The 15,632-nt window shown below is 35.6% G+C and overlaps 1 protein-coding gene across 2 annotated transcripts in view; it reads right to left on the minus strand.

The window, feature by feature from the left end:
* The window catches only part of DMD (dystrophin), a 2,362,317-nt gene that overhangs the window by 1,672,964 nt on the left and 673,721 nt on the right, over positions 1-15,632 (minus strand). For both annotated transcript variants that reach the window (XM_079764882.1, XM_079764883.1), the window contains exon 12: positions 14,890-15,040. In XM_079764882.1, coding sequence (XP_079621008.1) covers positions 14,890-15,040 — 151 coding nt within the window. The remainder of the gene's footprint in view (positions 1-14,889; positions 15,041-15,632) is intronic.

Here is a 15,632-nt window from a genome sequence, read left to right on the forward strand (position 1 = left end):
TGAAAGCTATATAAATTTGTTAACCAGTATCACCTCAATAAATTGGATTAAAAGGAAAAAAATTAAATAAAAATCATGCTGTATGATTGATTATACAGATAAACAGGGATAATCAGTGGGATAAATAAACAGTAAACAGAGGAGAAGTAAACAGAGAAGGCTGCGCTTGAACCTAGACATCTTGCCTGGGAGGTCCAGTTCCCCCAAGATAATATCTTGATATACTGATTATTACTGGAAAATCCCAGAGAATATGCAAAACTTCTAGTCATCCATTTTGCTTCGTAGAACATTTTTTTATATAACACAAGAATGGAGAAGCAAGTTTGGCATAAGGCTTGTTACTTTCTGGAAAACCTGCAGCCCCTACTCGTGAACAATGATGCTTGGCATCTATCAGGCTAGCTTACTTATTCAAACCCTATGGCAGGTATAAAAGAAAGTTATTAGGTTTGGCTTTAAACTAACTCAAATACATGACCATTTTTATCCTAGGACTTTTGTTCTTCAGGTCTGAACAATTTAAAGCAGTATAAAATCACTTACTTTTACTCCCTCTCTCTAGATTTTCATGCTACATTTTCAAGTGAAGCAATTTAGAATAAAATGACTATGCATCTATTTTGTGTGCGGAGTGTATACTGTCGATCAAGCCTTTGACATTCCACAGCTTACACTGGTTAATAAAACTCTTTCTGCTCTGAGGCCGAAAATGGAAACATTAACATTCAGAGTTGTCCTTGAAAGTCATGTTGAGTCTGAGGTTTTCTGAATTATATAAGCCAGGATTGGGAACATTTCAAATGTGATAGCCAGGAATTTTAAAAATAACCATTATAATAATATTTTGGTAGCCAATATAGCATAAGTTGGTATATTTAATTTGGCCAATTCTTTTTTTCCCTATCACTCAAGTACAAGAGTACATATGATTACATATATTAAAATCAACCAAAAAATAATGCAATACTGTTCAATTTGTAGATGTAAATTGTTATTTTTACTGTTTTGACATATCTTAGTAAAGGAACTTAAGTATTGTTTGATCCATGAATTGCTTACTGTCAAACTCAGATTGAGTCTTTTTAAAGCGTATGTGATTAAATGTATTATATATTTTCTCCAGTATTTGGATTTCCGATTTTGTTTTGATTATCTATTTGTTTTATAATCAGAAATTGCATTCTTTCCCTATTGTCAGGGTTTATATTTTATGCTTTTGCTGCAGTGCAAAATAACCACTAAAGCTAGTTGTGAACTGATAGTTTTAAAATCACATAAGAAATACCTGGACTTATATTGAGTAGAGGGAAGTGTGGAAAACAAACAAACAAACAAACGAAACAGGAAAGGCTCTCCATAGTGGATGAAAATCATAAAGAGTGAATAGCACTGGGGTAGATTAGCATAAACTCTATTTTCAGTTATTTCCAGTATCTCTTCTCTATTCTACTTATTTAAATTATATTTCTTCTTTTGCTCCTAATCAGGGATTAGAATAAAAAAGGTTAAACTGGCCTTTCTGAGCAGTCAGCAGCTGCAAGACAGAAGCTACTACAACTCTGTAATCATTTCCTTTTTCCCAGTCCATAACTCTGAAAATAATTATTAATGAATATCATGGCATTAGCTAATCCCCCATTATCAGCAAAAGACAAAACACTATAAAATAGTCAATGCCCAGAGTTCATTTTTTTTAAAGGCTGATTGTTAAAAGCAGCAAAAATGCCACACACAAAAAGGTGGGTCTAGAAAGTTAAATTTTTCTGCCAACCTATGTATCCACGAATCAGGGTCATGATCATTGGTATAAAGTATACCTTCCTGCTTCCTTCTTTGAGTAAACATGGATTCTCAAGACTACTAATTTTTAAAATACATTAAAGTTGTATAAAGCCATTTTAAAATTAAATTTTAATTAAATATTTACTTCTTAAGGATTTGAAGTCCCCTTAGCTAGTTATATATAATGGAGATTTACAGTTGATTTGCCAATTAAGCCTGAAATATGAGCCTAATACAGATGTACCCACAGAGAAGTACACTAATATTTCTGCTTATCAGAAGATAATGCATTCAAGTTAAAATGTGGTAATATTGTTAGAGTATGTTTTTCTTTATAAAAAGTATATGAATTATTTACACACACATACATACATACTAGGTATTTTATTATGTATGTCTTGCCATTATTTTTATTAACATAATGCATTTGCTACACTTACCATATTTTAAAAATATCTGTCATGCTCTTAATTAAATTTCTATACCAATATTAGATAGATACAAATGTCAGCAACGTTTGTTTTCTAATGTCAACTAATGATCTTTTTTTCCTTATGACAAGAAAAAAGGTCATTGTGAAAGTTAACATTAAAAATGCTTAGATATGAAAACTTAGATTTTGTTATACCTCTGTAAATAATTATATTTTCTTATAAATTATTTTCTAGTGAAAATACCTGACCAAATTTGCTATTCCCTTAGTCCATAATCACAATTTTATGATTTTAAAATTTTTTCTTCTATTTCCTTTCAACATCAGTGGAACTGAATTCTTCTTGCTCTGACCTATGGTCAAGTTGGTTTTTAAAAAACTGGCTTAAGACAACCACTGGAGAGAGAGTCATTTCAGTGTTTACTTCTGACTCATGCTATTATATTGTGAAATAATGCCTGGAAAATAAAAGGCATAAAAATATTCAAGTCTATGAAATTATTTAATTTAAGGCTTAGAGGAGGTAAAGAGCAACAATTAATCGAAAGGTGGACTAATAAAAAACACAAACAAGCCCTAGCTGGTTTAGCTCATGTCGGGGAGGCAACCAAACAATGTGTCTCTCTCACATCAATGTTTGTCTCTCTGCGTTTCTCCCCATCTCTCCCACTCTCTCTAAAAATAAATGGAAAAATATCCTCAGGTGAGGATTAACAACAACAAAACACCAACAAGGTTGGGTCTCCTGTAAGCTACATAGGATAGAATACAATATTTCCCTTGGCCATAGTATATGTTCAGCAACATGGAAAGGAAAGGGCAGTGGTTGCCTAAGTGCATAGTTTATTTTATTATTCCTTCTACTTCAATGATTAACCAACAGTAAATTGCCAACACTTGCAGGTCCTACGTACACACACACACACACACACACACACACACACACACACACACACCTAGAAACAACACAAATCATGGGTTCTGTATGGATGTCAAAGCCATCTACTGCCTCTCACATGTCACTTTCAATTAATATAATTACAAAGGTGTTTAATAAAATGTTATGTTTAAGTAATTTGTCATTTTTTAGCTTAGTCAAATAAATGTGCACAAAAGGAAAGACTAATGAGCACAAAAGTTGGATCAAATATAAAATTTGCAAATAATCTTAAGAAACCAGAAGAGTTTCTGGGAACATGGGCTAAGTCCAACATCTGGGAAAGTAATTATCTTGGAAAATCCATCGCAGGACCAAAAAAAATATATCCCTTCTTATGAACAATTAGCTAAGTCAATATATCTGGAAATGAACTGATTTTATTTTCATATAAAAGTGTCCTGGCCAAATCAGAAAGTTTTACAATTTCTTAAGAAATGATGGGAAGGTAGGCAATTTATTCTTTGCTTTACCTCTTCTCTTGTAGACATTCTTACTTCCTTCTTTCCAGCACCTCTGCACAGGCTAGGCTCTCTACCCCCTGCTTCCCTGAATGAAATGATCTGGAAATGATTAGCCATTTTATTGTAAGTCCAATATTCACTTTGCTAAGCCTTGCTGGTCACAATATTGTCTAGTTCCCCATTAGAGTCTATTTATAGTATGTAATTTTGTTGTAAATTTGCTGAATATTTTAAATAAGCTTTCTCAACAGGCTCTCCTAGAAAAGCTTTTATTTTCATACCCACTTACTTCAATATGATCCCAAAGTTGTATTAGGCTTAATATCAGAACCCACTTTTAATCTTTCTGTCATAAATAAATGTTTACATTTTAAAATCTTTATTAACATAGAGCTCAAAATTTTTTAAATTATAATTATTTTAATTTTGTACATATTTGTGGCTATTTCCCTGTTTTGTGTGCTTGTGCTTCTTTGCTTCTTTTTATCTAATTATTAATTTATTTTATGTTAGTCCTTTAATCAATGAGACAGTTAATTAATAAACCATTCTTAATGAAAAATAAATAAATGTTTATTTTTCTGCCAACTCCTGAACTACCAAAGTTCATTTCAATGAAGACATTTGAAAGATTTTCAAAGCACCTAATGCTTCCCAATCACAGAAAGAGGGCTTAATAAAAATGAAAAATTATTTTAAAACAGAGTTGACAATGTACCCCTACACCTTTCAGAATATAAATAGAAAGGGCATAGTATGGATGTTAGACTGACAAAAATACGTTCATGTGTAAATATGTGGGATTTGAAATCAGATTTCCTGGATTTGATTCCTGGGTGCATTGCTATGCATCTCTGTGACCTTGAGGAGATTTTCAACCACACCAAGCCTCAGCTTCCTAATTTTCAAAACTGATAATAAAGGTACCTATTTCTTCAGGAGGTTAGGAAGACTGAATAAGCTATAACTGGTTAGCACTTTACCTGGAACACAGTATGACCTCAAAAAATATTAATAGCTAGTTAGTTCTAAAAACTCATATTGAGGCACATTCAGAACAAACACTTAAACCATGCTGCAAGAAGCCAATATTCATCTAATTCACCCTCATCTAATTCATGCTAGCCACCATCCTCTAATCAGCGTAAGTACAGGAAAGGAATATGGTTTTGGAAATCCAGGAAAAGAAAGGCTGAAGTTACAGCAAAGTTATAGAATCTTTTTTTTAAACTTTATTTTATTTTATTTATTTATTTTGTAAATATATTTTACTGATTTTTTACAGAGAGGAAGGGTGAGGGATAGAGAGCTAGAAACATCGATGAGAGAGAAACATCGATCAGCCGCCTCCTGCACACCCCGCACTGGGGATGTGCCCGCAACCAATGTACGTGCCCTTAACCGGAATCGAACCTGGGGCCCTTCAGTCCGCAGGCCGACGCTCTATCCACTGAGCCAAACCAGTTTTGGCAAAGTTATAGAATCTTAAGAAATATATAATAAATTGTAAATCCTTACATAAGACTTTAACTTCCAAGTTATTTTTTAAAATATATTTTTTATTGATTTTAGAGAGGAAGGGAGAGGGAGAGAGAGATAGAAACATCAATGATGAGAGAGAATTATTGATCGGCTGCTTCCAGAACTCCCCCCACTGGGGATCAAGTCCCGCAACCTGGGCATGTGCCCTTGACCATAATCCATCCAAGGACCTTTCAGTCCACAGGCCGACACTCTATCCACTGAGCCAAACTGGCTAGGGCCAACTTCCAAGTTATTTACATGACATTAACAGTAGCTTTAAACAAACTGATCTAGTGGTCTCATATGTTGCTAAAAATTAGCATTTTCAGAGGGGCTATTTCTTGGAGTGTGGACAGAACTTAATCCTATATAATAAAAGGTTAATATGAAAACAGACAGAATGATGGAACAACCAGAAAAATCAAACAACCGGTCGCTATGACGTGCGCTGACCACCAGGGGGTATGTGCGGAACATGGTGGGCTTTGGCTGCATAGGGATGATGGAGCAGGTAAGCAGGGCACCAGACCAAGGCGGGGCACTGGTCGCTGTCATCTCCCTGTCATTGGGGCGAGCTTCTGGGGGTTACTGAAAATTCTTTGCTTCTGTGCACCGCAGTCCTGCTGCCAGCACCAGAGCCGCCACTTGCACCCACTGCCAGCACCAGCCCTGATCGCACCCACAACCAGCTCCTGAGCCACCACTCGCACCCATTGCCGGTGCCCAGCACTGGTCCCGATCATTTGGGGCCATCAGTGGGTGCAAGTGGCACCTGCCAGCCCTGATGGCCCCTGAGTGCTTCTCCACCACTCCCTGCTCCTGAGGAGTGATCAGGGCAGCAGCCACTGCTCACACCTGCTGATGGCACTGGCCCCACTTGCTCTGTGCTGTCAGCAGGTGCGAGTGGGGCAGGCGGCGCCATCATGAGTGGGAGCAGCAGCAGCAGGAGCAGGGCTGCTGGCAGACAGGGGACTGGGAGCCATGGCAGTAGGAGGGGCTGGGTGGGGGCACAGAGGATGGGCGGAGCCCCACCCCTGTGCCTACCAAAGGTGTATGAATTCATGCACTGGGCCCCTGGTCACTAAATAATAGACCTCAGTTCTCCTGCCTTTCCTCTTCTCTCTATACTCCATGAATGCATACATCCATGCATCTCATGTATAGCTACACCACTGAAATCAGAAGTTAACAGTTAACCAAGAAAATCTAATAAATAATTACAAAATTCCTTTAGCCTGATAATGATTGCTGAAAAAGAAGAGAGCAGGCTTAGTGAGAGAGATGGTTGGGGTGAAGGTTTCAGGTACAGCACAGAAAGTCATATGCAGTGATTGGCTAATAGTATATAGATGTGATATTCAATCCTACTGATTATCCTCCTGCTCAAACATTATCACCATTCCCATCATAAGCCCATTTTCTTCTATGTTCCCTTTCTAGTCCCCCTTTTCCCTTGGTTTTAAAGAAAGAGCTACAGGATAAATGTTGAAAATAATTTCCTTAAGAATTTTGATTCTGAGCATTTCATACACAGCCACCATCTGTGTACTCTCTTTCCCCATTGCTGACTCCGAGTTTGAAGACGTAAATGCATTCTGTCTCTCTGTCCCATCCATCTAGACATTCCCAAGCCTGGGGAACCAAATGCAACATTTGCCCAGTCTCTTTGCTACTCTCTACATTTGCTCCAGCCTCTAGCATCTCTGCTAGAGGCAAGCTTCACTGCAATCTGTAGAGGGAAAGAATCTGGGTTCAAAGCCCAAGTCTATCAATAATATTCAAGTCACCTTGGGCAACTCCTTAACCTCTCTGAACTTATTTATGTATCTGCAAAATTAGGGATTAAAATCCATACAAGACAGATTTAGTATTGGAGTTAAATGAGATAATATATTAGAATCAGCCAACACAGTGTTTAGGAGGGTTGGTAGGTAGATGATGGGAAATGCTTATTTTCTTCCATTTCTGACAGCATCAACTTATCATTCTATTCCTACACTGCAATCCATGGAAATAGCCCCTCTGGGCATCAGCATTTATTCCCAATACCTTTGATAATCATATTACATATCTTTTAATTACTAAATATTCTCAGTGTGCTGAAACTATAGAATATCATGTAAAAATACCTGATTTAGTATTTTCCCATTCTCAGTAGCTATGACCTAGATCTTTAATTGTTTATGGAATATAAAATGTTAATAAGTATAAATTATCTCTGAAAATGTAGTTGTTAAATAAGAGAGTACTACAAATTGTACCATTAGAAATCATTCTGTTCACAACAGAAATATTAAACATAAAATAATAGCATACTATAGTTCACAATGTTATATCCTTTAGAAAGAGACACAGTGCCATCTTAACTCTTACTTTTAACATGAGATTGGATGTATGGCCATATATTTTGTTATATAAGACACATGAATGTATTTTTTAAGAAAAATAATTAACTTGAAATTCACATTATCATATCTGTTGTAACTTTCTCATGATGAATTTCCCCCTAAAATTAATTCTAATATGTTTATAGAATAAACATATTCTATGTTTATTGGAAACATAGAAATTATGTAAATGAATTTATATAATTCATTTTCATTATTAATGTATCGTCTGTTCAAGGAAACAAAATTAATTGCTATTGGTTCAGGAAAATGTAAATACTTTACATGCTACTAACCCAATAAGTGAGAGATAGGATCCTTGGTCTTACGTTTTTACCCTCCCCAGAGTCCAGAAAATGCTAATAAAGATGCATTACAGGAACAATCCTATCTAATAAAAGACTAATATACAGATTTATCATCACTGCAACACACAATATAGCTGCCCCCTTGTGGTCAAAGATCCTGCCCCCATGTGGACACAAGATGGCCAGCAGGAGAGGGCAGTTGGGAGGCACCCAGCCTGCAAGGGAGGGCAGTTGAGAGGGACCAAGCCTGCAAGGGAGGGCAGTTGGAGGCAATCAACCCTGCAGGGGAGGGCAGTTAGGGGTGACCAGGCTGGCAGAGAAGGGAAGTTGGGGGCAAACAGGCTGGCATGGGAGTGGTTAGGGGTGATCAGGCTGGCAGGCAGAAGTGGTTAGGGGCAATCAGGAAGGCAGGCAGGCAAGCAGTTGGGAGCCAGCAGTCCTGGATTGTGAGAGGGATCCCATATTGGAGAGGGTACAGGCTGGGCTGAGGGACAACCCCCCTCCGTGCACGAATTTCGTGCACCGGGCCTCTAGTTAAGTATAAAAAATAAACTTTTTCCTTTGATGTAGGGCCATTTGTTTATTTTTTCTTTTGTATCCCTTGCCCTAGGAGATATATGAAAAGTTTATATATATTGCTATGAGAAATGTCCAATATTTCGCTGCCTATACTTTCTTCTAGGAGTTTTATGGTTTTAAGTCTTACATTTAAGTCTTTAATCCATGTTGACTTTACTGTTGTATATGGTGTAAGTTGGTGATTTAGTTTCATTTTTTTTGGATACATCTGTCCAATTTTCTGAACACCATTTATTGAAGAGACTGTATTAACTCCATTGTATGTTCTTGCTTCCTTTATCAAAAATTAATTGTCCATATAGGTGTGGGTTTATTTCTGGGCTCTCTATTCTCTTTGTTTTTATGACAGTACCATGATGTTTTGATTATTATGGCCTTGTATTATAGTTTGATATAAGGTAGTGTGATTCCTTCAATTTTGTCCTTCTTTCTCAATATTTCTAAGGCTCTTCAGGGTCTTTTGTTGTTACATATATATTTTTGGATTATTATAATTATTAAAATGATTACTGTAATTATTAAAATTATTGACTTATAATTTATAATTCTGTGAAATATATCATTGGTATTTTTATATCAATTGCATTGAATCTATAGATTGCTTTGGTAATATGGACATTTTAACAATGTTAATTCTTCCTATCCATGAGCATGATATATGCTTCCATTTATTTGTATCTTTCTCAATTTCTTTCCTCAGTTTCTTATAATTTTCTGAGTACATGCCTTTTACTTCCTTGGTTAAATTTATTCCTAGGTATTTTTTGATGCAATTGTAAATGGAATTGTTTTCTTATTTTTCCTTTCTGATAGTTCATTATTGGTGTATAAAAATGCAACCAATTTTTGGATATATATTTTGTATACTGCTATTTTACTGAATTTATCAGTTCTAGTAGTTTTTGTGTGGAATATTTGGGTTCTCTATATATGGTATCATGTCATTTGCAAATAATGACATGCAAACTTCTTCCTTTCCAATTTGGATGCCTTTTATTTCTTCTTGTCTGATTGCTGTGGCTAAGATATCTAGTACTGTTGAATAAGAATGGTGAAAGTGGACATCCCTTTCTTATTCCTGATCTTAAGGGAAATTATTTTAGTTTTCCTCTATTTTGTGTGATGTTAGCTATGAATTTTTCATATATGAGTTTTGCCTATTTTTTATTATATTTTATTGATCTTTCACAGAGAAGAAGGGAGAGGGATAGAGAGCTAGAAACATCGATGAGAGAGAGACATCGACCAGCTGCCTCCTGCACACCCCCCACCGGGGGACGTGCCCGCAACCAATGTGCATGCCCTTGACCGGAATCGAACCTGGGACCTTCCAGTCCGCAGACCGACGCTCTATCCACTGAGCCAAACTGGTTTCGGCAAGTTTTGCCTATATTTTTAAAAACCAACTTTAGCTTCCCAATTGCCCAGTGTCAGAGTCTACTACTTTGAGCTCTTTGTTCATTCCCTAAATCTAGTCCTATTGGTTCTGTTGTTGATTTCTAAAATGTGCATTATACGCATTAACAATTTTCAGTGACACTGACTTCATTCAGGATGTTTGTACTTTCTATATCTTCCTAACATGTCTTCTGGCCTCCTGTTCATATGTGTTCTTATTTATCTTGCAAGATATATCTTCCTAAAGATTAAGATAAATTTTCCTAAATCACTACTCTCTTCAGTTTAATGTCTTACCAATAATGGGCCCCAATTACAGAGTAACTCCAAATGCCTGAATCTTGAGTTCAGGACCCTCCATGATGAGACTGTGGACCTCTATCACTAAGCACAGTACAACACATGACTTAGGCAAATGATATAACAACATTTCCTCACTTCATTTCTTTTGTCAAAAGAAACCACTACTTTTAACATATTCTCAAGCCATTACTACATTCAGCCTTGTATAATCACTTGTTTTTTGTGTCTTTAATGAATGCATTAGAATGTGAGCTTCTTGACGAAGATTCTATATATGGTAGACCTGTATTCTTCAAAGCCCCAATTGTACTTTTATAATAATTTGTTCAGTGATATAGAATAGAATACAATGGAATTAAATGAAATGTCAAATCCTTTAGCAGAATTACATCTAAACTCTCCCCATTACATGAAAATCTAGATCATTTTAAAAGTCAGCAGAAGAGGATATTTCAGTCTTATCAACCCAAATCTTTGAGATTAACTAACCTTCAAGGAAAGGATAGATGACTGAACTCTTAAGAAGTAACATAGACCATCAACTGAAGTCAGAATATAGTGCACATGTCCATTTATATCTGAAAATTCTAATAGCCTGCATGGTAAGGACTTTGCTGATGCTGTTATTAAGCTAATGGAGCTAAGTAAAAAATCTAAATCTCTCAAAAGAACTGGAAACATAGCTAATAAACTAAGCTTTAAACATCATTTCAGTCAGACTGTGATATGAGACAAATGATTCCTCAGTCAAATATTTTTTTTATTAAAATACCCTCCAAAATAGCAAACTTCATTTTCATTAATGAATGTTCAAGCCCACAATAGACTTTTGCTCAATAATGTTGTCACTTCAAGGGAAATCCTTTCATTTCTTATCAAAATAACTAATAAAGTCTGTCTTTAAGACAGAAATAACCAAGCAATTATTTCTGACATGTTCTTTCACAAAGGGAACAAGAGGCTCAATTTGTTCACTCTCCAGAGAATCACTTTTGAGTGACTCATATCTAGGTAAAGCTTTAAATTCTGTCCCCAAAGCAGCAGCTATGAAGAATGAATGGGTTCTTCCAAATTTTTCAGAAAATTGGAACTTTTTCTAGTTACCCAGAGTTATCAGTTTGGCTAGATTTAATAGTAACTACCAATATAGGATTGATTGCTTTACCTTGCCTAATTGGCAAATTCAGTAAAAGTGATTTATCTTCATGGCATTTCCCAGTGGTTCAATTTCTAGCCTGCCTTCGAATAAAATGCTGTTGATACTAAGATAGCAAAGGATCTTATCGCAGAACATAGAGAAGCATATCTGTAATATTCATGGTATACTTCTGAAATTTGCAAACATTTTTATTTTGAGAAAGAGAGAGAGAAAGAGAGAGAATAAACACACATGTGAGCCCTCTGATCTGAGCAGAATTTATTTTTCTCCCTAGGAACAAACTTGTATTTTTTTCTTTACTTTTGTCATCTGTAATAATCTCTTAGGGAAAAAAAATGAGGATGATGCAAGGATTAATATCAAACTACGCAAAGCTATAAAAACACCCTAAATGCTATATTAGGTGAGAAGTGTGGTTATGCAGCAGAGTGGGGTGGCTTTTTTGACTACTCCAAAGTTACTGATGCATTTTGTTGTCAGAAGGAAATATTTTTTTTATTTTTATTCACTTAAAATTCTTGGGAATAAAAGCTGAAAAGTAGATCAATATCTATTTTAATAAGGCTGTATATTAAACTCAGTTACCTAAAGAAAGAAATTTTATCTTGTTTTATAAATCATGGCAAGACTAACAAAAAGTTCACTACTTATAGTGTAAACTTTAAGAAACTATACATAGTTCACATTTAAATACATTTAACACCTTTATAAATTGATTGCTAAATCATTTTCTTCTCACTATAATTAATTCCAGTAACACAAAGAGTATTATCAATTGGCAGGCTTTCTCTTGGCTGTGTTTTTTCATTGTCTTAATTTTATGAAAAATAATCAATCCTGAAGTGGGTTTACGAGTAAACAGTTAAAGGTGAAAGTTGGCCTCAATTTCTGAACCAGCAAACCTATTCCTTCTGCTTCTTTTTATGCTCTTAAATGAATAAGTCCTGGATGTACAAGATTATACAGTCAACTTGCATATCATTCTGTTGCTTTTTGTTTCAAATTATTCTCTTCAAAGTGATTTCATACTAATCAGAAATGGCACATTTTCAAATAATAGAATCTATTCAAATTTTATGACAGTATCAGTCAAATATTGTCCATTTTATTCATTCTATATCTTCCAGAGGAAAGTACAAATCACTTCAGGTAATTGTCAGATTTGAATAATCTGGATGCCCCTAACCTTAATAGAGTCTGTTCAGTTTCAAGCTAAAACTTTTCTCCATAGTTGCCCTAAGTCATGCCATTCTTCTGCCAGGTCTCTTTTAGAATCTTTCTTACTAGTTTCATTCTTAGACTCCAGGCATCCAGTGCCAACACCCTTCCTCCTGATATTAAATGATACTGGCCTTAGTCTTGCCCTTTCCTGAAATGCCTCACGGTCCCAAACTAATGGAAACATTAAAATTATGACTGGAAGAAACACTAGAAGCCAACTGGCTCACTTTTCTTTCCAAAGTGAAGAGATGGAAAACCTGAGAGATTAAGTCATTTCTAAAAAGCACACTTTTATTTAGTGGTAAGGCTGGGATAGTATTATGGCTTCCAGAATGGGAAGACTGTCATAGGTTCCTCCCTAAATAGGCGATGAGTCACAGACTTAGGTGTAAATAGTTTATTCAGGAAGTGATCTCAGGAGACAATATTAGAGGGTGGAAATGTGAGACAGGTTACCCCATGAACATCTGGGATCCAGTCTTGCTGGGAAACTTCTGAGAGATTGTGGGAATTGAGAGGCACTTTCGCAAGGATTCTGGGGTGTTTATCCATCATCTCCCATCTCTTGTTGTTAATGGCAGCTCAGACAACACTAACTCCATTTCCTGCCTAGCCTCAAACTGGCTGAGACTCTCCCGCAGCCAGCAAGTGCCCTTAGAGAAGCCACTGGTATATACAGAAACTGCATGCAACTGCCAGTGAAGCCCAAAGGGAAAACTGCAGGCTCAGAGTCTATCAGAGGAATGCAGGGTCCACACAGGAGAAGAGGTCCAATTCAAGATCTAGCACTGTATCTAACTTCTTTTTTTTAAATTTCTTTATTGATTAAGGTATTACATATATGTCCTTATTCCTCCATTACCCCCCCAACCTCCCCATGCATGCCCTCAACCCCTGTTGTCTGTGTCCATTGGTTAGGCTTATATGCATGCATACAAATCCTTTGGTTGATCTCTTCCCCTTACCCCCACCCTCCCCTACCTTCCCTCTGAGGTTTGAAGGTCTGATCGATGTTTCTCTGTCTCTGGATCTGTTATTGTTCATCAGTTTATGTTGTTCATTATATTCCATAAATGAGTGAGATCATGTGTATCTAACTTATTTATTTATTTATTAAATTTTATTTTATTGTTTAAAGTATTGCACATGGTAGTACATATATCTCCTTCAGATGCTCAATTAAAATCTATGTGACAACTTAACCAATCCTAGTCACAACTTTAAATAAAAATTAAAATACAGTTGATACTTTTCTTCTTGTTAGAGTAGTAGATGGGGATCACCAGAGCTGTAGCTCTCCTTAAACTGCTTGATCTTAAACTTCTGTGGCCAAAAAACAGCTTTGGGGGCAGTATTAGCAAGGACCTGTCTCATGTGTCATTGAAACCCAAAGCTCATTAGAAAAGAGCGTGGGACTTGGAAAGAAAAGTATCTTTTATCTGCATAGAAGAACTGTGAAGCTAGTTCTGACAATGTTATAAAAGGAGAGAATGAAGTTGGGTGAAATGCAGACTTAGGAGGTTTTAGTTGAAATAGAAGATATTTCCTTTAAAGGCCATAAATCTAAGAAACACACATCACGAGTAAAGTTGTCAGATAAAATTCAAGATGCCCAGTAAATTTTGAATTTTAAATGAAGAATTAATAATCTGACACACACTTAACTAAAAACATCTTTATTGTTTATCTGGAATTCAAATGTAACTACACTTTCTCATATCTTTTTTTGCTAAACCTTACAAACCAGATCCTGGGCCAATCATGAAGGTTCTTCTGTATGTATGTGTCCTGATGGACTGGACAAGGCCCAGAGTTAATGATTATAGAAGAACCCTCAAAATTTCAGATCAGAAACATTCTTATAGAAATCCTAATCACAGAAACAATAAATTATTTTTGGCAAGCAGGGAGCACAATTGAAAATATACAAATAAACTGGAGAAAGATAAGCAAGAAATATTAGATGGTGTGTTTTATAGGAAAGTAATGTTATAAAGGTTCACTTTTACATCAAACTTGGCCTGCTCCAAGAAATTATAAATTGAAGGGGAAAAAATGTTTAAAAAAACACCCAACTTGTCTTATTACTTAAATTTGCATTGCAGGTAATCCCTTTAGAGACTCTCTGCCAGGAAATTATATACACACATTGTTCTCTTCCAGGAATATGCTTTAATTTTCTTCTCAAATATGAAAAACCAAGTTATACTGTATTTGAAAAAATAAACATTTCAAAAAATATTAGGCAAAAATTATTTTAAAGCTCTTCTTGATTGAAGTTTTAATTATTTCCTATCTGTAAAAAACAATGTATATACATGTGTACCTGATATACCTATACATAAAGAGTTAGTTTTCCAGTAGAAAGTAAATAGCATAACATATACTAACCTTATGTTGTTGTACTTGGCGTTTTAGGTCCTCAAGATCAGGTCCAAGAGTCTCTGTCTCCATTTTCCTTGTTCTCTCTTCTGTTTTTGTAAGCCAATCATTTAATTCTTTTAGTTGCTGATTCTGGAGATCCATTAGAACTTTATGTAAACTGAAAATTTGAAAGATGTCTATTATTATTACTTCTGTAAAAGCAACTTTACTTACTATTATTAAATTTTTAACTAAGTAACAGTGTTGACATTAATAATTGATGGTGTATTCACATTGTTTGGCATCTGTTGGACATTAAGAAGGTAAGTAGAGTCCACAACCAACCATCTATGATGTTATTCTTTCTCTAATTTATTGCAGTTCACACATCCCAATTTTTAGAAAGTTTTATATAGGTAACTCAATGTGAAAATGGCTAAGTGAAGTAAGAGCCATCTTTGGAAACTGAGCTAGTAAATGTATCTTGGTATTCATTTGTTTATATTTCCATTATTTTAATATGTGGTGTGATTTAAGATAGCCACAAATTCTTTGTCACTCTTCCCATCAAGAGATGGAGTCTATGTCCCATCCTTGTGAATATGAACTGCCCTAGTGATTTGTTTTGACCAATGGAATATGACAATGCACCAGTTGCATTTGTAGGCTATAAGATAGCAGGCAGCATTTAGACACTCTCTCTCAGAACCCAGCTGCCATGATGTGAGGAACAGCCTCAACTACTGAATGATGAGAGTCCATGCTGAAAG

The sequence above is a fragment of the Cnephaeus nilssonii genome (assembly GCF_951640355.1).
Source record: "Cnephaeus nilssonii genome assembly, chromosome: X".
Classification (NCBI taxonomy): Eukaryota; Metazoa; Chordata; class Mammalia; order Chiroptera; family Vespertilionidae; genus Cnephaeus; species Cnephaeus nilssonii.